Here is a 26,081-nt window from a genome sequence, read left to right on the forward strand (position 1 = left end):
GTGTAAACATTTTCAAATAAATAAATACTTGTAAAATGTATGTAAAATAAACGAAATGAGGCCCAGCTTCTCCACACAGTGTGCACTACACTAGATATAAACTCCAATGGTCTGGCAGTTACACTTGTGCGCGACCCCCTTTTTGGAGAATGTCTGATGCTATTTTGATTTGAATTTTGCTTACGGTATGGGGGAATACAGAATGTAAACGTAGAATTGAGCGAAACCAGACAGCAAATCAAGTCAAGGCAAAGCAAGGAGCGTTATCAATTTGTTATCATATTGTTACCGGTTGGTTGCCAATAATTTATCGGTTTTTTGTAGATGGGTTATAGACTAGGCATATAGACATAGACGAGTTATCGACTTTTTGTCGAAGAGTTATAAATTTGATCGATATCGATGACAAAATTGATCGATAAGTGAACGATTATTAATCGATAAGTTATAAGTTTGTTATAGACTATTTATCGATATGTTATCAAAAAATTACGATGTGTTATCAAAAAGTTATCGATTTGTTATCGAAACGAAAAAATACGTTATAGAGAAGTTATCTACTTATTATCGAAAAGTTATCGACTATCAACTATATTATATCACAACGTTGACGAATTCTAATGAAAAGTTTATAATTTGTTATCAGAAAGTTGTCGATTAGATAACTTGTGGGTATCGGCTGCCACTCATAACAAGAAACAATTAACAAATAACAACATGACCAATTTAATTATTTTGTATTTAATAATAATAATTGAAAAATAAGTTATATATGTAAACGGTATTCGGATAGGGCGAGTTAAGTGCGGTAAAAGAAAAAGGGGCAGTAAAACGGGACTTACCGCTAAACTAGGACTCATCGAATCATGCAATAAAAGAGGGATAAATTGTTTTTTTAACGGTTTTATTTAGCTTGTTTTTTTAACGATGTTATTTAACTTGCCGATAAGTTTGGAATAAAGTTCAGAACCCGATGGCAATTCAACAAAAAGAAAAAAATCGCCGCCAGGTGACGCAAGGTTCGAGATATCGAAAATATGGTATTTAAGGTCCGATTGGGCTCATATTTGGAACACATATTACATACATGAATAGAAAGCGACCTACAAAAATCGCCGCCAGGTGGCGCAAAGATCGATATCGATTTGGCTCATTGAACAAATATTACACGCAGTCCGGTGGAAGTGGCATCATCACACTACTGAAATTCAAGTCCCGGTAGAAGGGACGTAAAAATACTTTGGAGCACATAAGTTCAAATTCTGTTAGTGAAATTCAAATAAATAAAATAATATAAGCATTTTTTTTAATTTAAACGGTTTTATTGAAAACAATACTCACATTAGATAATAATAATACTAAAAGCTAGAAAAAAAAAAAAATAATTAAAAGAAAATGCTTCGTGAACATTTCGGGATGATTTCAGAGAAACTTTCGTATTGTTTTCAGGATTATTTAGAAACTGTTTCGGAGCAATTTAATTCTGAATTCTCGAATCATTTCGAGATTATTCCACGACCAATTTGTCACAATTACAGGATCATTTCGGGATTATTTTATATTGTATAACTTTGGCGCAATTCCAAGACGATTCCTAGGTGAGTTATAAGATCATTTCAAGCTTAAATTGTGATTTTTTTCGGATTCAAGAAATTTTTTCGTAGTAGTATTGAACCTATTCTGCAGTTTTCTTAAACATTTTTTTTATTATTAACGCACTTTTACTGATATGTTTGAAAGTTTCGGCTTTAATCATTCTTAATGTAAATCCAGTTCCTACCGCCGAGCGTTCATATATACAGTAGAAAATGATTTATAAGCTCAATGAAAATGTTTTCTACCTCTGTAGTATATGCCAAAGTAATTTTGTTCTATTTGCTTTTCACTTGCTATACCAATTTTTAAGCGCCCATTTTTATTAATCAGTGTCCGAATCTCTTTGTTGCATGAATTTACATTTAGATTAAAGCGCACAGCATTTAAGCAAATAGCATCTGACTGATTTTTATCTTAATTATCATTGAAATTATCGCTCTTGTTGATTTACTTCTGAATGTTTGCATATTTTTGTCAAATTTTTTCAATCAGTATTTTTACATCAGATGTTTCAAGCTAATGCCAGCTCGAAAATTAATTTATGCAATAGATGTTTAAAGCAAATGCTAAAGACTTAAATAAGCAAAATTGTCACCTGAAGTTTCACAACGGCTACAAAAATTTAAGCAATTTTAAATCTTCATAATAAGAAGAACCACCTTTTTCCAATCCAAAAATCAGCAAAATTTAATAATTCAATTTCGTTTATTTGTTATTGTTTGGATTTGGTTATCTTATATATAAATAGACAAGATGAAAAAATGTGGAACCATTTTCTGCTAAACTATAATTTTAAGGTATACAAATTATATATGTATTGATAGGAAATTTTGAGCTGCACTATTATACATAAATAAAAAAAATTTTAAAAATAATTTTAATGAAAAAAATTTAACATAAAAGTCACACCACTACACATGCACTTATTCATACTATATACACGCTGTGTGTGTGTACTTGCTTTTTGTGTACTATGCTGAATCGTGAGCATGGCCGAGGAGTTGCTTTGTACATAATAAAAACGAAACAAAATATATAACATTTCCCTATTCTGAGCTTACTTATTCATTATACTACACATCAAATGTTCGTATTATTACCCCATACCTTTTGTTTACGAGAAGCAGGTTGATTAAATCATACCCTTCCTGCCAGAGCAATATAAAATTTCCCTATTTTGAGCTTACATATTCATTATATTACCCATCGAATGTTCCTATTATTATATTAAAATTACAAATTATATTTCTTTTATTTTCATTTCCCTTCCATTGATTTTCCTTCCTTTCCTTTCCTTTCCTTTATTTTCCTTTTCTTTTCTTTTCTTTTCTTTTCTTTTCTTTTCTTTTCTTTTCTTTTCTTTTCTTTTCTTTTCTTTTCTTTTCTTTTCTTTTCTTTTCTTTTCTTTTCTTTTCTTTTCTTTTCTTTCCTTTCCTTTCCTTTCCTTTCCAGTCCTTTCCTTTCCTTTCCTTTCCTTTCCTTTCCTTTCCTTTCCTTTCCTTTCCTCTACTTTTCTTTTCTTTCATTTCTTTTATTTTCATTTCGGTGCCACATGGCATATGAGCAACAAAACACAAACTATCATGTATGATATGACAAAAATGCTAACAAGCGACTCTGCTCATTGACCGTACAGAATTATAATTTGAATGTAAATAATTGCAAAAACGCTTAAATTTTTATATATGGCCAATATGCAAATGTGTGGCGCTTAATTCCGATTTATTCGAGTGACAAAAATAGTGTGAAAAACATATTTCCATTTGGCATTAAGTTGGCTATAAAATATTTAATTGAAACAGTTTAGTGTTTGTTGTTATGAGCGTAGTTCGGTTGATAAGCTCTGCGCTGACAAAATAAATATCCGTTATGTTGATTGAACTCGGTCGCTTCTATCTTTATAAAAAAAAATATATTTATGCAAATTACAGGTTACCATAAACTAGGCTAGGTTTTTTTTTTCAAATAAGTTCTTATTTGAAAATTTGCATAATTTAAATTATAAACAAGTAACGACGGGACTATCTTCGGCTGTGCCGAAAACTTCATACCTTTCATGATTGGGCTGAACAATAATCTTATCCCGTTCGTAATCTCCAAATAATCGGATGTATAAGATAAGAAATATATAGTGAACAGATGTACATACCTAAACTATTTTTAAGATATATATAAAATAAAAAATGGTAGGTACTTTTGTGAGGATGCAAAGTTTCAGGTTTTGTTGGTCTGCGTGCAAAAACTATGACTACAAATCACGTATTTCAACACTGTATGACGTAGACGTAACTATTTGATGAAATTTGATGAATTTTGAAGCTTTTAGCCGTAAAAAAGGGGCAAAAATTAGAGTTTGTATGGGGTATATAATATATATACCACCGAACTCTGTGATTTTTCAGACAACAATATATGTTATACACGTAAGCATTTGGTGAAATTTGAAGCTCCTAGCTGTTAAAGTGGGGCTGAAACTGCAAAAAAAATATATATATATATATGCTATATATACCACCATATATATATTATATATACCACTGATCTTTATGATTTTTTTAGACAACAACATATGCTATATACGTAAGCATTCATTGAAATTTGAAGCCTCTAGCTCTTAAAATAGGACAGTAATTACGAAAAGTTTCTTATCTGAACAATCGGTTGTGGGCGATATATACTATATATACGACCGATCTCATCAATTTTTTCAGAAAATAATATGTGCAATATACGAAAGTATATGGTGAAGTTTGAAGCTTCAATGTGTTAAATTGAGGAAGATATGACAAAAATCCTCTTTTTATGAAAAATCGGTTGTATGGAGGATATATGCTATAGTGGTCCGATCCGGCCGGTTCCGGCAAATGTCTAATCGGATACCCAAATACACCCGCTCAAAAACTGAGGGACTAGTTTGCATAAAAACAGACAGACGGACATGGCTAAATCAACTCAGCTCTTCATCCTGAATATTTCGGTATACTTAATAGAAAGATAGACCCACCATCTATTTTCCTTTAAGGACTTACAATTTTGGGTTTCGTCACGAAATTAATATACCATTTTTTCATGAAAGGTATAAAAATAGACAACGCTAAAACTATGCTGACATATCTAAGATTTTCGTAGGTCCAGTTCACGCTTCACCCCTTAACCATCTGAACAATGTTTGATTCGTCTGTTAAAACTGTTTCAGGAATTGTCTATAGCTCGTGTCATCAACATAACATTCTCAATAGATGAAATTATTTCAGGACTATGTAAATTGCAAATTGCAAAGAAATATTTTAGAATACTTTGGCATTAGTTTAGAGGTGGCTGGATGATATTAGGATTATCCTATACTTCTTTAAAAAAAAAAAAAAAAAAAAAAAAAAATTTTTATCATAGCAAAACTATTTGTGGACTATTTTGCCAAACCATTTTTATACCTTAAGGATTATTATTATTCGAAATCTTTTCGAGATTGCTTCGCTCATGCAGAAATTTATTTAGTATAATCTGGACATAGCTCCTTCATAAGTTTCTTTTATTTGACATTAATTAGAACTATTTTCAATCAACCGTTGTCAAATATAGTTTGAATACAAATCCGTTTCAGAATTGTGTTATCTTCAGTGCCATTTTTTAAACTGATTCGTTTTTGCAGTTGTTTTATTCTGACAAATATTTGATGTAAAATTTGGGTGCATATTTTTCTGTTATTAAATATGTAGGTACCCGCATACAGATTGTTTTCAAATTCATTTGGAAATGGGGTCGTTTTTACTTGTCAGTAGTTTTTGCGGTTAGTTGAGAGGTAGAAGGCAATAATTATAGTCGTTTAACTAGTTTTGTGTGTTGTTGCTCTTAAATGGAACCTTTCGTATAACGCCTGCACTGGCGCTAACCACAATTTTGAAGCAGTGCCTGGTTGACATTGTCACTCCAGAAATTTGACCGATTTCGACTTCATTCCTGGCAGGACAGACTACTGTGCGCCATCTTCCTCACCTGTTGCCACATTCAACATTCATATTGCCACAACATATTAATAAAAAAAGGGGGATTAATATGCGACGAGAGTGTGGAAAATCTGTTGTTGGACGGATCCAGGCTGGAAGGGAAAGTTAAGGGTGGGGAATTCTACCACTACACCGTTTTTCATACGGTTGTCGCCGCTAAAAAGAATCTGGAGCCAATGCATAGAGATATCCATGGCTGTGAGGCTAATCTCTTGACCCGGGAAGACAATGGCGAACTTAAAGTGTCTGTCAGCGAAACTTTGGGATTCTAATGCCCACCTACAGTCTACTTCTGGTCAGGTGGGCCTCGAGACACACTAGCAAACGCCGGCTGATGCCACCTCTTTCCGTATGTTGAAGTCTTTCTGAAACGTTTTTTAATTTAAGCGTTCGGCGTGCTACTAGGATTTATAAAAGCTCATCTATCCATGTTTATTGGAGTGTTAATAGGGGAATGCCCAATGGAAAAATATGCGGTAGGACTTAGTATACTAGACAGCCTAGCTGTGTAAGCTGTATAAAGGGGGAGGTGGTGTAATTACACTGCGGAACAAATTTCCACTTTTCAAAATTTTCCAAGGAAATTTTTATCGCATTAGATGTAATTTTGTGCGCTGATTTCATAAATCATTTTACTTTTTTTGTAACAGATCTAGTTTTCGAGATATTTTCGACTACCTGAAAATTTATCACACAGGAGTAGAAAAGTGCAAAACCAAAAAATGCAACAAATTAGAAAAGCAAACCTCAATTTTTTTAATACTTCATTTATTATTTGCTTTTGTTCTTTCATTTTAAACTATTGGTTTTTGTATTTATTCTTTCATTTAACGAAAATTCAAAAAAAACCTACAAGAATATCAATAAGAAGGACTCAGCGAAAGTGGTCATTATTTTGTTTTTGTTCTTAAATTTTCGTTCAATTAAACAACAAATACAAAAACACATAGTTTAAAATGAAAACGAAATTGAGGTTTGCGTCTTTCGCTTTTGCACTTTTCAATTACTGTTCGTTCGTATTGGCTTTGACTAGGAGTATTTATTGTGTTTTCTGATAACATCTCCAAATTTATTCTTGACATTTATTTTAAAATTAATACAAATAATTCTGATTCTAACAATGGCCACAAAAAGGCGGCGTTTTTTGAATGATGCAGATAGTTTCTGTGTTGTTTGTGGTGAACATACCTTCAAAAGCTTTCGTAAAGTCATTACGGACTTTGTTAAAACATAATATTTTAATTATTTTGGAGTGAAAATTTGCGATGAAGAGAAGCCATTGGTGCCAAAAACTGCGTGCCAAAATTGTGTTGTGTCTCTGCGACAATGTTCGAATGGAAAAAGATCAGCTCTGAAATTTAAGACACTAATGATTTGGCAGGAACCTACGAATCATCATGATAATTGCTACTTTTGTGTTGTTTACCACACTGCCATACTGGAATAAACTCGGCAAACAAAAACAAATGTTCCTATCTGACATTGCCTTCTGCTCAGCGACCACTTCTGCACTCAAACGAATCATTAGTACCGCACACGTCATCATCTTTTGAAGGAAGTTGGGACGGACACGCATATGATGGCCGTTTATTGCTGGAGTCTTTGTCGGGACCTTGAACAAGACCCACAGGCAAGAAAGTCTTATAAAAGGCAATTTTGTGCTGATAAGCGGTAAACCATTAAAACTTTGTATGTAAAAATTCTCCTTTTGTAAAAATTTAACACTTATATGAAAATTACAAACTAGAACTGTTAGAAAGAAACAAATCATTTTTTGATGTATATTGGAACGATTTTCCGTCATTTTCGTTCTCGAACGAAAATCGACACTGATGATGGCACAACGCCGAAACCGGTTTGTCTCAAAACCAAATTTGACAAGGGATGACGGAAAATCGTTCCAATATACATCATTTATCCACCCTGTCGGAAAATCAACCAAACAAGATAAGTCAAATCATTTTTTCGTAATCAGCACCCTCAAATTGACTTAAAACTACTAAAAAAAGTCTGGAAAAATTTTTCACTGTTGACCAGTGTTGTCCAATCATTTAATGCTCAGCTGCCCAATTCGTGCAAGGACGAGGCGTAAATATTGCGGTCGAGACGTATTCGACTCTCTGGAGAAAATTGTCAAGATCGTGGTGTGCCTTATTTGTAGTTTTGTTGTATATTGTTACGTATTTGTTTTGCCGCTTAGTGAACGGGTTTTAAGGTTTCGAATATTTCGTCAGCGATATTGTTTGTTTATTTCGTTTCATTTTTTAAATTTCATTTTCATGTTTTTGTTTGGTTCATTTTCTAAATGGTTGTTTGGTGGTTTTGTATTTATTCGTGTTTTTTAAAGTGGGTTTCTTTATTTCTCGATTATTTTGGAAGTCCGTTTATTTTTAATTTTTTGCTGTTCTATTTTTTGTATTGAATTGTTAGTGATATTTTTTGGATTATTTTGCATTCAATGGGTGTCGTATCGAAACTTAAGAATATCTTCAGAACTTGCCTGCCAATTTTTTGGAATGCTATGAGTACAGTACACTTACGGCCGCCGTGGTGTGATGGTAGCGTACTCCGCCTACCACACCTGGGTACACGCCCCTGGGTGCACGCCCCGGACAAAGCAACATCAAAATTTTAGAAACAAGTTTTTTCAATTAGAAGAGTATTTTTCTAAGCGGGGTCGCCCCTCGACAGTGTTTGGCATGTACTCCGCTTGTATTTCTGCCATGAAAAGATTCTCAATGAAAACTCATCTGTCTTGCAGACGCCATTTGGAGTCGACATAAAATATGTAGGTCCCGTTCCGCCGAGTTGTAGGAGAAATTAAAAGGAGGACGACGCAAATTGGAAGAGAAGAGAGGCTCGGCCTAAAATCCTTTTGGAGGTTATTGCGCATTGTATTTATTTATTTATTTTATAAGTAGATGATCTTACCCTACTACAAATTTCATTTGTTCCTATCTAAGTGTTCACCATTCCGTTCATATAATATTGGATGGCCACATTTATTTTTTTTGAGACATATTGTATTCAAACTAATTATCATATTTATATTTATTTTGGTTTATATATTCGTATTTTCATTAGTAAAAGCTCAAAAATACCATTTAAATACTTAGCTCTGGATATTATACTGTAATTAGGGACTAACAATAGTCTAATGAAGTGCGGCGGTTAAATAAAAAAATTATGCATTTGAGTGCACTTAAAATACGAAAAAACCATAATAATAAAAATTTAAAGCAAAATATCAAAAATTATGCAATTCGGCAATATTGTCCGGAAATTGTGTGAATTTTGCTAATACAAGCATAATTATTATTTTATTTATGCACGATTTTATGGTAATTATGAGTGCATATGTTTGACTATCCATAAATCAAAAAGCATAGCCAATATAAACCCCATGACACAAAATATGCTTCGCTATCATGTTATACTTAGTTGTGTTTAGTACAAAAGATATATTAATGTTTATAATAAAATCGCCGGAGTGACATAAAATCAACTGCCAAAAGGTCAATTGACATTATGATCACTCTAAATGGATCTATGGTTACTTTAAATCGTCACAAGGTAAATTGACTTAATGACCTTTCTTAATTTTACTTTAGGATGTTTCTGTTTGACCTCAGCACCATGTAGGGTGAAAGTAAAAAAACTTTGCACAGTTTTTGAATCCAAATTTTAACTAACTTGTATTTACATGACACAACACTGGACCAGTGTTAGATCCGCGTTTCCACTAAAATGGGACCGGAATATAGAAAAAGTAGCATCGCAGGCGAAATTTCGGGATAAACAATTCTGCGATTTTGTATTCTAAATTTTCTCTAAATCCTTAAGTGAATAAGTTCTTTTTTCTCAGAGAGGACACCATTGAGCCAGATTTTCATCCGATTTTTTTATAGAATGAAACCAAAATTTAGGAAAAGCAGCGCCGTATCCGAAAAATTTAGATTAAAAAAAAATTTCTCTTTTCAATCGACTTGACAAAAATATGGCGAGAGAAATAAGACAGAATTGTTGTTAAAATTGCAATACGTAGACCCAAAATAATTGACCTTATGGCCATTTGGAGAAAAATTGACTTGACTTCGGAAAATCGGGAAAATCATAATATTAATATTTTTGACATTGTCACCATTTGAAATTTAATGTGTGACCATTTCATTTGTTCATTGATTCAATTGATTGTTCTGCCGTATGAAGATGTCATGAGGGCAATTGACCTTATGGCCGTTAACCTTATTTCACCCCACCCTTAAAATCACGTGCCATAAAAGGATCGAGATAGATGTAGCTTGCATAACTACATGAAATTGCTCGGAACAAAAAGATGAGTCGATTAATCTATGCTTAATTAATTATTTGGTATGATTGAACTGTGGTCTAAGAACCTTAAATAGACTAAGTTTTTATTTTCAGAAATTTGCTCGAATCGTAAATCCCGTGAAGTCTCCGTCAAGAAGCGGAATAAATGAGTGAATTTTTTCAAACAAAATGTTGTCAAATAACTAACGAATATTTTATAAATCAAGCAAGAAAGACGTGGATTCAACCGCGGGATTACAAACTCTCCAACATTATGTGGAAGTTCTACGATATTAGCCCTATGTGAAGTGTATACGGTTCTGTTCGGCCGTCTGCCATTAAAAATAAAAATTTCCCCTCCGATAGTGTGTATTCCTATCCAAACCGAGTTGTAAGGTAGTCGGAAAAAGATAATACCTGCTGGGAATGATTTTCGAAAAGTTTTTGTCCGAGACTCTTGTAGTTGCACAGCGGTCTGTGCTTCGAAAAAGAAAACTATTATTTTTTAGTATTCTAAAGTGTCCTATGTTTTTAGTACTCCAACTGAGCGAATCTCTTTAACCAAGGCTGACATTGCCGCTGCTCATTATCTTGCTAGAATCAAAGCGACTATACCAAAACTTATCTGTAGAGTTTTATTGGCGTTATCTTTGAAGCACCACTTATGTTGGTCATACAAGATATGTGCACTTTCCCGCCTTGTTCAGGGCTGGCCACCATAGAACAAACTTAAACAGAGTATGGGTCGAAGCGGTATAAAGCAGTGTACAATGGAAGTTAGTGCCCAAATACATTTGGTTTATATTACTTTGGTTAAATGTAAAGTGAAAGTGAAAAGAGTAAAGGTAAAAAAGGGCGTTCATTACTTAAACACTATTTATAGGAATGCTTTGACTGTTCGGCGGCTGAATTTGTAAACCTGCCTCCTTTTCAAGTTGGCAGTCAACCTGACGTCTGCCAAAAAGAAATATGCACCCGATACGACCTACGATTACTGAAAGCTTGGACCACCTAAAGAGTTGTTTAAGAATCAGCGTTGCAAAGGCAGCGTGCTTTCAGCCTAGCCTGTACATCATGGGGAGCATAACAACTGCTGATTGGAATATCACCCCATCTTGGCTGCCGTTTTAAAAATGTCATATCTCAGAAAATCTTTGGAAAACCCCGTAATTCGGAATTTGTTTTAAAAACGCTCAATCCGTTCAATCTGCGCATAAATTCAAAATATTCTGAAGGGTGTTTATGAAAAACTTTCTAAAATAGGTTATTATTCAACTTAATTCTGAAGAAGGGTGTTTTTGAAAAATAATCCTGAGATAGAGCGCTTTCTAAGCTCTATACGTTTTCATTTCAGCTTTGTAGTGCCTGAAAATATTAAAATTATCCTGAAATACCCGGAATATCAAAATATTTCAAAACTAATTATACAATGTTGGGATTTCACTCGAGCTGGAACTTCCTTATTTATTGTCTATATACAAATGCAAAAAAACTAAATAAAATGTAAACAAAATAATGTGCGTTTGTTTGTATTATAAATGCCACAACCCAGTAGGAAATTTATTCTTGTATGACGTTGAGGAGTTTTAAAATAACAATGCTTAGGGAAGTTAGTTTCTTTGTATAACACTGTCATTTAGAAATTTGTACATTCCTTTTCTAGGTCTATGGAAAACGCTTTGCTTAGAACTTAACGCCGATATATCAGGCGCGGTTCCAGCAGCACTTCTATGGGGGTAAATTTTTTTTTAAATATATAGTGATAACGTAAAAAGCAAGAAAAATTAAAATTTTGAAAAAATGCATTTTGTGATAAGAAACTACTATGTATGTATGATTAGTATTATATATTTCATTACAGTCAATACAAAATATAGTGCCCCCCTTCCTGCTTGCATTTCCACATGTTCTTTGTTCCCACTGGGAATTCTATTAAAGCAAATCTGAAATATTTGTTCAGCGTTGAACAATAATTGCATGCACTGATGCCAGTTTGTGCAACTAATTGCCTACATACATATATTAAGGAACAAACAAAATTTTTTTTTATATGATTATAAATTTTTAAAAATGTCCAATCAGCTTTGCCCAGTTTTTTATGACCTCATTATTTTAAATGTGACTTAATTTGCTATTCTTGACCTTTTTATGTTACTGTGGCTAGGTAGCCTGAATCATGTGGATTGGCGGTCAACCCGGCAAAAACGGAATTGGTTCTTTTTACAAGGAGATATAAGGTGCCCGATTTCAGAACTCCCTTGATTGGAGGGGTAGCGTTGGTACTTTCTGATAGGGTTAAATATTTGGGGATTGTTTTGGACAAGAAACTGTCCTGGAGACCCAATGTGGAAGATAGGGCCAGGAAGGCCGCGGTTGCCTTGTACTGCTGCAGGGGGGCTATCGAAAAGAGATGCGAACTCTCGCCAGGAATAGTACACTGGCTTTATGAGATGGTGGTCAAACCGATTGTGCTCTATGGGGTGCTGGTCTGGTGGAAAGCACTGGACATGGCGAGCACCTCCAAAATGTTAGTGTCAGTGCAACGGACGGCGCTGATCGGTATCAGTGGCGCTCTCAGAACTACACCTACCTTGGCACTGAATGTCATGCTGAACATATATCCAGTAGATATTGCGGGAAAGGCGGCCGCGGCCCGGGCGTTAGTCAGGCTTCGTGATATGGGCTATGTGGTTTCTCACTTCGGACACTCTAGCCTTCTTACCAGTTTCGACTTTATCCCGGACAGGACGGACTATTGTATGCCGAAAACTGGTCCCTATACAACCTTCACCCCAGTCATTCCACCGAGAGAGGAGTGGGGAAGAGAAATTATCTGGGGCATGGGACCGGTTAACTTGTTTACAAATGGGCGGAAAGGTTGGTGGGGGGTTTTTGTCAAGAGCTAAATGTAAGCCGCAAGTTTAAGTTGGCTGATCACTGCAGTGTATTCCAAGCGAAAGTTGCTGCGATTAAGGATGCGGTGGATGAAATGCTATCCAGTGCTACTACGGGTAGGGAATTAAACATCTACTCCGTTAACCAAGCGGCTATCAAGGCCTTGAGCTCAACTACAGTGCGATCAAGGCTGGTCTGGGAGTGCCTGACCTCGCTTTCGATTGCATCGAATTATTTTAAAATTAAGATTATCTGGATCCCGGACCATAGTGATATCCCGGGTAACTGTCAAGCGGATCTCTTAGCCTGCATCGGTACAACTGAACCTGATGAAGTTGACTGTAGGGATTTCGGGATTCCACTGGCCACCTGTGGATTGCTCCTCTATAGCTGGGCCTCGAGTCAGCTCAGCAAACGTTGGGCGGACACCACGTCTTTCAGGGTAGCAATGCGCTACGTCTCAATATATTGGAAACTCCATCCTGCTGCAGCTGTATGGAGGATGATGAGGTGGAATCACCAAATCACTTTATGCTTGATTGCCCAGCTTTTGCCAGAACTAGGCGAAAATATTTCGGTCGCAACTCACTTGCATCTCCCGAGGATTTATCCAAGGCTGAGATCGGTATCATTCGGAGCTTTATTGTTGCTACCCAATGATTCTCTAAGTAGCTATATCTACGATACCGTTATTTTATTGCATGTGGTATCACAACGGACCTTCATGTTGTCCAAGTGAGCTCACCTTATTAGGGCAGCTACCACCTAACCACACCTAACGTAACCTTTTATTTATAAGATGTGTAAGTTGAACTAGAATTAAAGCTTTAAATTGGAAATATTCTATATTAAAGTCCTCGACCAGAAACAATGAATGGCTGTATTGTAGCCCTGATACAAACAAGTTTAAGTTACTTTAGTTTAGGACTATCTTGTATATACATTTGGTTGAAATTCGAAATTCTTCCAATACTCCCGTATTAATTTTACATATGCATTTGTGTTTATATGTGTGTGTAATAGTTACACTTACCAATGATGTTCAACTGAAATGCCATTGAAATTTTCGGTTCCGTATTCACTTGACATTCATATATGCCACTATCACGTACGTGCGGCGATTTCACATGCAACATCCATTCGCGTCCATCTTTTGATGAAGTCACCTGGAACTCAAAAGGAAAGTAGGTACATACCCAAACGACTTTAAGGAATATAAAATACATAAGTACAAGTAAATAAATTTATTTACGGACATTAGGTATCGACCTCTCGTACAAAAACTAGCAACTTCCAAATTTTTTTACGCACGTCGCTATATGAACATGAACAATTACTATATATAAACACTGCCTTCTAGCATCACATGCTTACAAGTTGGGACTCGTCAGTAACGGAAGATGTAGGAAGTGCGAGCTGCAGGAGGAAACCGTTGTTGTTGTTGTAGCGATAAGGACACTCCCCGAAGACCTTGGGGAGTGTTATCGAGTTGATGGTCCTTTGCCGGATACAGATCCGGTACGTTTCGGTACCAAGCCCGACCATCTCGGGAACGATTTGTTATGCTCACATGCGACCTTCTAAGCCATACCGCTCTTCCACCCCCTAGATCCATGAGGACTTCGGCGTTGCAGAGCCGCGGCTGTTAATGCAACAGGATTCGGCACTGGTAGGTGAGGTTGACAACTGGGTTTGGAGAAGCTATATATTGCGCTGGCAACCTGAAAGGGCTGCGCTACACAAACTCCTTGAATCCTGTATTTTAGTAGCCTCTTACGACAGGCATGCCTACCGCGGTTATATTCTAACCCCTACCCGCTGGGGGTGGAAGAAACCGTTGAGCACGTTCAGTGTTCGTGGTCTGCGAGAGCCAGATCAAGACTCCAGCTTTCAGGGATGGCAAAGACGCCAGGTCTTGAGGCAGCAATTATGTCCTAGAAAATTTCTAGTATTTGTCAAGAAGACGGAGTTATTTTATAATATAAGCCCTGTCGCCTGTTTGGGGCTCTTACGTTTGGTCGTCAAACAAATTTTCGTAATACTCCGCTTAAAAATTGATAACAGCATTGGTTTGTTATGAAATATATTCCGATAAAAGTTCGATATAAAATCGATAAAACCTGCTTTACCTTTCAGTAGCAAGCCGATAGGAGACCAATAAGAACCTTATCACTCTTGCACTAGACCTATCAAAAGTTTTTGCAAGACCTGGAAGGGTTTACCCTTCCCCCATGTCTTAAAAGGTGGACCGCAAATTATCTGGGTGGTCGCCAAGCATCGGTGCAATTTAGAAACGAAATATCAAAACCAAGAAGAATTAAATAAGGGGTGCCCTATCCCAACTTTTGTTTATTTTCTACATATCTACGCAACCTTCGCCACCAGAAGGAGTTACTATCGTTTCCTACGCCGATCACTGCACAATAACGGCCACAGGCCAAGGTCCACAGATCGATGAGCAACAGAATAAACACCTCCCTGATTTCTCCAGTTTCTTCGCCTCGCGAAACCTGGCATTATCACCGACTAAATCCTCCGCGACTTTATTTACAACATGGACGTCCCAAATGTCGACCATTTCGAACATCCACGTCGATGGCACTACGCTACCGACTGTCCTACACCCCAAAATCTTGGGTGTGGCGTTTGATCAGGATCTAAATTTTGGTGAGCATGCAGCGGCAATTGTACCGAAAATCCATTGCCGTAATAAAATCCTCAAATCCCTTGCTGGCAGTACTTGAGGAAAAGACAAAGAAACGCTCATTACCACATACAAAGCAATTGGCCAGCCGATTGCATGCTACGCGTCCCCTATATGGTCGCCAAGCCTAAAAACTAATCACTGGAAGAACCTACAGGCCTGCCAAAATACTGCTATCAGAACTGCCACGTGCTGTCTTTTTATGTCCCTAGAACAACCTCTACTTAATGAGGCGAGAATACTCCCCATCAGGGAGAGAAATGAGATGATAACCAAACAGTTCCTGTTGAATACCCAGAAACCTGGGGTAAAATCCGTAAGTATTTTGAGGAAATACGGCACCTGAGAGCTCAGCCGTATGAAGCAAAAAAACACACGCAGGTCCTCAGTGAACTCCACAAACAGGCGTCCAAGCTTTATGCCAGGAATTGCCCGGTGAATCTAGTACTCAAAGAACAGTACCCAAAACTTGCGGAAGAGGAACGCATACTCCCCAGGGAAACGCGAGTCTCTCTAGCTCAACCTCGTTCTGGATACTGTAACAGGCTAAACTCTTACCTATCCAGAATCAACCCCGACATACAAAATGTATGCCCGCTTGCAATGTGTGCCCACATGACACCAACCATCTCTTTAATTGTAATGTGAAGCCAACGCCTCTAACACCCCTTTCATTATGATCCACCCCTGTTGAAATAGCAAGTTTCCTTGGACTCCCGTTAGCGGATATTGATGACAATTTGTGATCGGTCGCATCTATTAGGTGGGGCGAAGCACTGCTACAACAACAACAACAACCCTATCAATCGGCGGTAACAAATCGATAACTCGAGGATAAAAATGTTCCAACGATAATAAAAAAAACCTGTGGTATTGATTACTATCGATTAGAAGCCTACAAAAAGCCCAAAATTATAAGAATGTGGCAAAGCTACCTCTTTTGTGATTTAACTTCAACCTCTAAGTGAGCTCGCCACCTGTAAAGCTGTATGTGTGCACATCGAACTCGCGACTTTTTATTAAATAAAAGTGGTTATTGGATTTGGTGCAGAATAAAAGTGGATAGTCTCTTTTATCCTTACCGCTAATTGGAATAATCCTGCTTGATTAATGTGCAACTAAAGTTATCCAGATAAAAGTAGTTGAAAGCTTAAGTCATCTAAAGCGGCTTATCATTGGCAATATTTTTTTTTTCAATTTTCAATTTTTAATCTTCGCAATTTTCATTCTGACACTTTCATTTCGCACTGAATAAATACAAAGCAAACCGTGCATACACATGCACATATGTAAATACAAATGAACACACATAAAATCTTATTAATTCTCCATAAGAACCTGGCAGTGTAGGTAAAAGGAGGGAGGATGAAAATTGTGTGCGCTCACCTGAAATCGTTTATCTGACGTATACGTCGCTGCGGCTACGGTCAGTATATGCAAATCACGTTTACGTATCCACGAGACCTGTTGACGACCCATCAACACCAACAATGCCAGTCAGTTCCAATCCATTTGCAGTGCGCGTTGATGAGGATGATTTTGTACCACAACAGCAGCAACAGGAGCAGAAGAGCAGCAAAAGAGGCAGCAGCAACCACAAGTCACAAATGAGGTATGAGGCAGCGCCCAGAAAGAGAAAAAATATTCAATAAATAAACGATAAAAGAAATTTTATTCGTGAAAAAAATTGCAAATCGGAAAAACAAAAAAAAAAAAAAGAAACGTTCATGTGATGTGAGTTCATGAGTGCAGAAAGCAGCCACAACGTAGCGTAGAGGGTAAACGGAAATTGATTAACGAGCCCCGATCGAAATGATTACAAGGGTTAAGAGGAAATTAAATACAAGTAGCCCCCTTTCCTCCTGATGGTGGCATTAAAATGCGCATAGTCAGTGGTGGCTACTTGAAAATAACAAATTTTGTAGAGCTACGCTAGCGGTATCTTAAGGACTGTCTGACTTGATTGGCATTTCACTTGATTCTTTTTTTTGCGTTTTTTGTTTGTTTGTTTGTGCAGATGAGTGAAAAAGCGAAATGCAAAAACCACAAATAACCAGATAAGTGTGAATAAAGTGGGAACCGGTCTTTGGAAAATTTCTTTGCTCAGTTTATGCAAACAGTGGTTTGTGGATGTTGATTTTGGTAAAAGAAAATAGTGACGAACTCTTGGGGAAATATATTGCAGGTTAAAGACTCTTTATAAGCAATTAAGAGTTGTGGTTTGCGGATAAGCTGATGAATGCTACCTTAAGAACGGCTGATTCAATGGAGCGGTGTCCAATTTGAGGAATGAGATGAAAAGCAAAGAGTTTGTTGGATATCAACGGTTATAGGTTTGATGACCGCGATGTTGATTTGTTTACTTTTCGAAAGTTCGATAAGTGCAAGAACATTTTTTTGTTTGCCAATTAGGAGCACAGACCAGCGAAGCGAAAGCCAGAAAATTTCATAGATTAAAGAAGGCTTTAAGACCTAGGAAAATCATTGTGGATTACAAAGAAATTCTTACAGACTCATGAACGGACTACTTCTCATCGACAATTGTCAAATGCCAAAGGAAAGGACTACCATGCTACCGGAGTATGATGACAAAAGCGCATACTTCTCTTTTCAGTTATGGTCAAATTAAGTCCCTTCCAGTCCAAAATGAATGTCTACGCCGACATTACTTGTAGTGTAATTGACATTTTGCTTCGGTTTGGGTTTCCAATTCAGCTCGAACTTCGATTCCGCATTGAGTAGAGGTTTCCTTTCCATTTCGCTTATGGTTCCAACATATCTCAGTTGCTCGGGCATAAAAGTTGTAAGTATTCAGATCCGGTTTCGGGTAAAGGTTCGGCTCCTCTCTTGGCTCCAAACGTTTCACCGGATTCGTTTCCGAATTCAGTTGCAAATGCTGCACCCGGTATGGTCAAATTCTTTGATCCATGTGCGGTACCGGGTTTTGTTGCTATTTTATTTACAGGAAATGCCCCGTATTGCGTTAGAGATTTTAAATGCCAGCTATATTGGGACCGGCTTTATGCTCTCTGATTTCGGATATTGAAGCACTCGTACCAATTTCGACATAATCCCTGCCGGGCCACACTTTTAGATGCTGACAACAATCCTCAGTGCGGGATTGAATATCTTCATTACTTCGAGGAAGCAATATGATAAGGGACCCTTTTGACACAGTGAACCATTTAGCTTACGGATGAGCCGGAGTTGAAAGGAAAGGCAGACGCGGCAGACTTTCTGTCACGAGTTCGTTTTTAGGTGAAGTTCAAGCTGCCTGATCACTAAAGTGCTACTATGGGTAGAGAACTCTGTTTCTGACTTCACTAGTTATTGTTTTGAACTATTTTATTATTACGATCTTATGAGTTTATTGGCGAAGCAATATCGCAGGCAACTGTTATGTTAAGAAACAATTAAAGATAGATGGACTGAACCTTTGTCTAATAGTTTAGCATGATCCTTGCGTCAGGTGGTCTCCTGAAATCATTTGGATCAATATGGCACATCTATCGCCAGTGATTTTGGCTATGGCAGGAAATTGTTTAATGGGAGTACATGTGGAAAGACTCTGCATGGTAAAAAACCCTTCATCAAGTTACTTTATATTTGACTGACGAGCTTTTGCCGAATGTATTTCATATTCGGTTTACTCAGACCTGTAGAAAATTTATCCAAGGTCGAAGACTCCATATTTGAAATTTCATGGTCGCTATACAGCCATTATAAAGCTTACGTTACCGTTATTTTTTATGGTATTACAATCGATCTTAATGTAGCTACCTTTTAATTTGACATCACCTATGGGTTGGTTTTGGTTCTATTGCCGTTCTGTTTTTGGTTACACTTTCGGTTTCAATGCCGGTGCAACGTGCGGTACTGCCTTAGGGTGCGATGCTAGTAACAGGTGTTGTACAGGGGTCCATTTTGACAAGGCAGCGGGCTCGGAATTGTTTCAGATTTGGGCCTAGGTTTTCGGCCAGACATACGTTTCGGTTTTGCTCTCTCTTGCCTTCTGTCTCGGTTTTGATCTCGGTTTCTGTCTCGGTTTCTATCACGATTTCCTTCTCAGTTCCGGTTTCGATTCCCCCTCGGGTTTCACTTCGGTTTTCGTCAATGTTTCCGTCTCGCTTTTCGGCTCGGTTTCCATTTCGGTTTCCGTCTCCTTTCCGTCAAGGTGTCCGTCTAGCTTTTCGTCTCGGTTTCCATCTCCCTTTCCGTAAAGATTTCCAACCACTTTTCCTTCTCCCGTTCCCTCCCAGTTTCGATGTCAAGATTTCTTTTTAGATTCTGTACCTTTATTCTCCATTTCCTACTCATACAAAAGGGTAGTTGCACATCAAAAGCGTTCACCATTTTCCTATTATTTAGATGCTATTTGCGTTGTGTATTTTTTACCATTTTTCCACCACCTCACCACTTTTTTCACACTTTACCATTAATTTCCTTTGTCTTGCTCTCTACACAATTATGTGAGCATACTTTTAATTTTTACATTCTCCTTTCATTCACAAAAGTGTAATTACTCATGCTTTCGCATCCACTTCCATGCACACGGATGCACGCCGACCCCAATTCCCCTCTTACATACTCACCGACTTATCATCCAAACGCTCGACTCGACATTTAATTGTAGCTTCCGCTTGACTGGTACGTGCCGTTATATTACGAGGCAAGCCAAAGTCAAAGATTGGTACTTGACTTATATCCTCCTGTTCGAAATTCGCGTCAACAATCGACGAAAGACTCTTCAAGGTGTTTGCGGTATTATCATTCATGAAGCTACTACTACTTCCACTGCTGCTGCCATTCAACACCTCAATGTCCATCATTCTTGCGGGCGGTGGAATTGCTGTTGTTGTTGTTGCGATAAGTACTGTTGTTGTTATTTTTGTTGCAGTGGTGACCATTGTCAGTTGGGACTGCCTCTGATTGTAATTATGCGTTGAGGTTGAAGGCGGAATTGTGTTGTTACTACTGCCACTGCTATCACTGTTATTGTAATTGTTGTTGTTGCTGTTGTTCAAGTGTTTATGCAGCGTTTGTTGTGTCAGCAATGAATTTCCTCCTGCCAAAGAAGTCGCCGCTGTCGTTGAAGCCGTTACCAGCACTGAAGCAAAGAGAATACAATGCAGCACTGAAATGAGTGAAAAGAATAAATATTTAAAAAGGATAAGCGAATAATTTGTATGTAAAATAAGTAAATGTGCTTAAGTTAACAGTAATTTACATTGAAAATTATATAAATATTTTTGCGCATTGCTGGCTACGATGGATGCTTTTTATAAAAATTGTGCCAAATATTTTACGCTGAAGTTTGCGTTATCTCAATTTAATGGTATTTACACAGTTTTCTCACTCGGTTGCTTAATACTTTTTGAGTAAATAAATTTTTATTCAAATTATTTTGGGCTTTTATCAGTAGCGATTTCGTTACGTCTTTGCTTTTTGTTTAAATAATCTGTTTGCCAAAATTTTCTTATAAATATAAAAATTAATTGAGCTTAGTGCAATATCATCAAGTCGTGTTATTTCAGCAACGCGATGGCTTAAATAGGAAAGATTTTTTTTGTTCGATTCCAATTTCAATTATTATTTCAAATAATTTAAGGAAGAGCAAACATAAAAGCTTATTTCACAAATGCACACAAATTAAAAAATAACACCGTATATTCATTCGACGTCACTCTTGTAAATATATGCATTTCGATGTGTTGAAACAGTATTTGAGGTCCGTTCAGCGTGTAGCCACCTTAGAATCGAATATAATGCGTCGAAGACAATTTCTTGCAATCTCTCTCAATTTATTCCAAACATACGGTGCCATGCGTGCTGCTTGACTATCTGAAAAAGTACATACCTCGCGCACTCTCACCGAGCCCTCAGAGAGAAGCGTACATGCCCTCCCTATACCGCAAACGTAGGTTTCGAATATAATAGTGGAACGGAGGTACAACTTCCCACACTGCAGGATAATTTGGATACGAAAAAAGGGAGCGAAATTTCGCCCCCTCTTGCCCCCTATTGAAGGAAACTTCACCTTATGACTCCTGTCACAACTTAACGATGGCGTATGACATTCTGATGATGACAGTTAAACTCACAGATTCGTACTAATTTCGAACAAGCTGCACCTTTACGTATGTGAATAGCCAGAGGTAGCTGATTTAGAAGCACATTTAAACTGTGGAGAGCTAAGAGGAAATCCTGTCATTGCTTACAATGTGTGTAAGCCGGCCTCAAAAAATTGGTATACTTTCTTCATACGGTGTTCTAATGTAACGATGGCTTATTGGTGAATACCTATCACTACAGGAAAAAATTAGGGTGGTAGATGAGCTTTATTAAATTAATGTATTTTTTCTGCGATTGCAAGTAATGGAAGCACAAGCACCATGAGGAAAGCCTTCAACTGCCAGCAAAGTAAGTGAGTTGAAAAGAACGTAACAATTTTTTTATCGCCTTTAAGTGAATGGAGGTTTAACAGAGTGTTACGGATATGCCCTCTGCTGAAACTAAGGTAGTACACTCCAGTACTAGCAATGTCCGGTGCTAGTGGCCTCTTTGCACAGTTATGCCTAACCACGGTTATATTCTTAGCCCGTTCACACACATATTGGAATTAACAGCAATACTGGTAACTCATTAAAACGGGGGAATCATGCAAGATCAATTTTAATCCCGATTGCACTTTGTGAAGAAACTGGCAAAGGCGATAATCTGGTGACTTTTTTTGGAATAACTAAAGCTAAAACTTTATGGAACATCTTTATACATCGAGTTTGTCTTGTGTATAGTCTATTGAAGGGTAAGAATTTGTTGGCGGCCACCGTGGTGTGATGTTAGCGTGCACCGCCTATCACACCGAAGATACTGGGTTCACGCCCTGGGAAGAAGCAACATAAAAATTTTAGAAACAAGTTTTTTCATTTAGAAGACAATTTTTCTAAGCGGGGTCGCCCTTCAAGTCGCACCTTTCTTCGGAGATTTTTGTATTACACTTTTCATTAATTCAAAGTTTGTCTTATATATTTTCAATTATTTTATTGCATATTTGTTGGTCCCAAAGAAGTCTAACACATGCTAGTCTTCAACGCAAACAACTGAAATGTGTTAGTCTTCCACGCTAACAATGAATCGAGCTAGTCTTCCATGGAAATTGGAACGTGTTAGTCTTCCATGGGACCGACGATTTCTCCCAATATGAATAACAGCAATCGATAGTAAGGTTGAGAGCCTCCCTAGAAGTCCACAGAAATGACTGTTACACAATTTTATATTCTAGTTTTTTTTATAATATTTCACCATTTTTAAGAAAACTATTCTAATGTTTGGTTAGTTGCTCACAATGCTGCTCGACCGGCGATACCGGGCCCAAATAGCGCTCCATTCGCTATTTTGCAGCACTTCCACCTGGAACCAATTAATTATCATGTTTTTTAACTTACTGTACAATGAGGATGTATTCCTCAAACCATTTTAGTAGTTCAGTAAACCTGTTGATGCCATTTATGGCGCATTTTTGTACTTCTATTAGATCGGACAACACGAGAGCGCCATGGTTAGGTACCAAATACTTGCCAGGGCTATACATTCACAGAGTAAATGGGGGACTGTTTCTTGCAACCTGCTGGGTTGCACCTCTTGCACATATCATTGAAAGAAGTCCCCATTCTTTCTGCGTCATTGCAAAGTGGCCAGTGTCCTGTAAAAGTGGCTGTCATCCTAAATATTTCTTTCCTAGACAGTTTTATTGAATGCTCTATTTTTATACTCAGCGTGCTTTGCACACAGAGTATTTCAACTTTGATTGCATAACCTTTGGTTGTACAGGTATAAAGGAATCGAGATAGATTTAGACTTCCATATATCAAAATCATCATTATCGAACAAAAATTTGATTGAGCCATGTCCGACCATCCGTCTGTCCGTCTCACTGTCCGCCCGTCCGTTAACACGATAACTTTAGTAAATATTGAGATATCTTCACCAAATTTGGTACACGAGCTTATCTGGATCCAGAATAGTTTCGTATTGAAAATGAGCAAAATCGGATAATAACCGCGCCCACTTTTTATATAAATAACATTTTGGAAAACACATAAAACCTGATTATTTAGTAAATAATACACCTAGATTCCGGAAATTTGACATGTGGCCTGATATTGAGACTCATGATAAAAATTTGAAAATTTTTTTTTAAAATGAGCGTGACACCGCCGACTTGTGATAAAATCAATTTTATAAATATTATTAATCATAAATCAAAAATCGTTAAACCTATCGTACCAAAATTCGGCAGAGAGGTTGCCTTTACTATAAGGAATGCTTTGAAGAAAAATTGATGAAATTGGTTAAGTACCACGCCCACTTTTATATAAAAGATTTTTAAAAGGGTCGTGGATGAATAAAATAAGCTATATATTTGCAAAAAAGAGCCTTATATCAATGGTGTTTTATTTTCAAAGTGGATTTATAACAATAAATAGGAAAAAATTAAAATTAAAAAAATGGGCGTGGCACCGCCCCTTTTATGACTAAGCAATTTTCTATGTTTCGGGTGCCATAACTCGAAGAAAAATTAACGGATCGTAATGAAATTGTGTACACATATTTTCTTTGTAGAAGAAAATATTTCTAGTAAAAATGGACGAGAACGGCTAAAGACCACGGCAACTTAGATATTGTTACGAATATTAGCAACACTAAGGGGTACTATCATCTCTAAGCCGATGCTAAGCAGTGACTTGATGCACATCAATAATTCAATCATTATGTCTACACATATGTACGTACACGCAGCGGAGAAACAACGTACAAATACATGCATATATCTCATCTGAGGTGATCACAAGAGAGGGCAATAATTTGTGCAAGTATTACTCACGCGCATATGAGAAGCTATAAACGTTGTTGTGGCTGGTGATTTTGTAGCCGATAACTAACTAGTAAGTTCTGGAATGGAAAAGCCTAGAAGTATGCAACGAGGAAGCCAGAAAGTATAAACGCGACAACAGTAGAGGCGCGAGAATCAGTTCAATTTAAGACGCTATCTAGCGAGCAATATTAGTGTTATTTATTGTGAAGTACATTAATAAAGGTCATTTTGCAAGATTGAATAGTGGAGTTATTTATTCAACAGTAGTGATTCGAACCTTAGTAGAAGATTTGAAATAAGCGGAATTGCGGTAAATTCTTTACAATTTGTGTCAGAAGAGGAATTGTTGAATAAATTCTGGAGATTTCGAATACAACTTGGACATGGCAAATTTAAGTGAAGTGAAGATCCAGTAACTGAAGAAGGAGTTGGAGAGCCGTGGATTGAATACAACCGGCATTACACTAGAACTTCAGGAACGACTACGACAGGCAATGGAATTGGAAGGAATTGACGTGGAAGAGTACGTCTTTCATCTTGATGGCGATGATACAAAAAAAAATTGAAGAGAAAAATGAAACACCGCAGACAATGGCGAACACAGCCCTGAACATGATATTGGCTGCAATATCGGTACAAATGTCCGAAATGTCATCACAATTAGAATCACAGGAGACACGCATAACATCCAAGATTGAAGCACAAGAGGCACGAATATCCGAAATGTCGGCGCAAATTTCAGCACAGATATCATCGCAGATCTCTGCTCAACTGGAAGAGCAAGAAGGACGTATTTCCTCAAAGTTGGAGGCGCAAGATACACAAATTTTACAGTTTGAGGAAAAAATCGAGGCCGAGGTGGATGCTTTGAGAGGACGTATCGAGCAGTTGCAGCTAAATCGCCCAGCAGTTTCAACGAGTAATCCAAAGGTAAAAAAACCATCCTTTGACAGTTCTGTTCCTTTCCAGGTCTTTAAGCTACAATTTGAGAAAACCGCAACAGTGAACAATGGAATGCTGAAGATAAAGTTGCTTCACTCTTCGTAGCATTGAAAGGACGAGCTTCCGAAATCTTACAGACTATTCCAGAGGGGGAACGGAACTGTTATGAAGCATTGATGGGCGCTCTAGAGAGACGATACGGAACTGAGCATAGGAGACCGATATAACAAATGGAGTTATTGAACCGCTTCTAGAGGCCTGGTGAAACATTGCAAGAGTTTGCGTCGGATGTTGAAAGGCTGGCACATTTAGCGAATGAGGACGCACCCGTGGAATACACTGAAAGGGTAAAGATTCAGAGCTTTATAAATGGCATACGGGACGTCGAAACAAAGCGAGCTACATACGCAAACCCAAAGCCAACATTCGCAGAAACGGTGTCACAAGTGATTCAGGAAACAGCGTCGCTTCTGTGTAAGCCAGTTTTTAAAGTAAATTCGTTACAATATAAAATAAGTTTAAAAGGGTCGTATACTAGAATAATAAGGTATAACTTAGCAAAATATAGTTTTGAATCAATGATTTTCCACTTATCAAGTTTTATTGTAAGAGGTAATGGGGCAATATTTTTTGTTTTTAAACGGGCGGTGCCACGTCTTATGTAGAAAAGTAATTTATCTGAAATGAAATATACAATTGAAGCTCACGCTGAGTATATAATGTTCGGTTACACCCGAACTTAGACACCTTTACT

At 37.2% G+C, this 26,081-nt stretch overlaps 1 protein-coding gene across 3 annotated transcripts in view; it reads right to left on the reverse strand.

The window, feature by feature from the left end:
• Positions 1-26,081, reverse strand: part of dpr3 (defective proboscis extension response 3) — a 663,598-nt gene that overhangs the window by 43,342 nt on the left and 594,175 nt on the right. For all 3 annotated transcript variants that reach the window (XM_067768746.1, XM_067768745.1, XM_067768747.1), the window contains exons 4-6: positions 20,103-20,644; positions 16,897-16,974; positions 13,840-13,972 (exon numbers count right to left, since the gene is read on the reverse strand). In XM_067768746.1, coding sequence (XP_067624847.1) covers positions 13,840-13,972; positions 16,897-16,974; positions 20,103-20,644 — 753 coding nt within the window. The remainder of the gene's footprint in view (positions 1-13,839; positions 13,973-16,896; positions 16,975-20,102; positions 20,645-26,081) is intronic.

Source organism: Eurosta solidaginis, chromosome 2 (genome assembly GCF_040869045.1).
Source record: "Eurosta solidaginis isolate ZX-2024a chromosome 2, ASM4086904v1, whole genome shotgun sequence".
In the NCBI taxonomy this organism is placed as follows: Eukaryota; Metazoa; Arthropoda; class Insecta; order Diptera; family Tephritidae; genus Eurosta; species Eurosta solidaginis.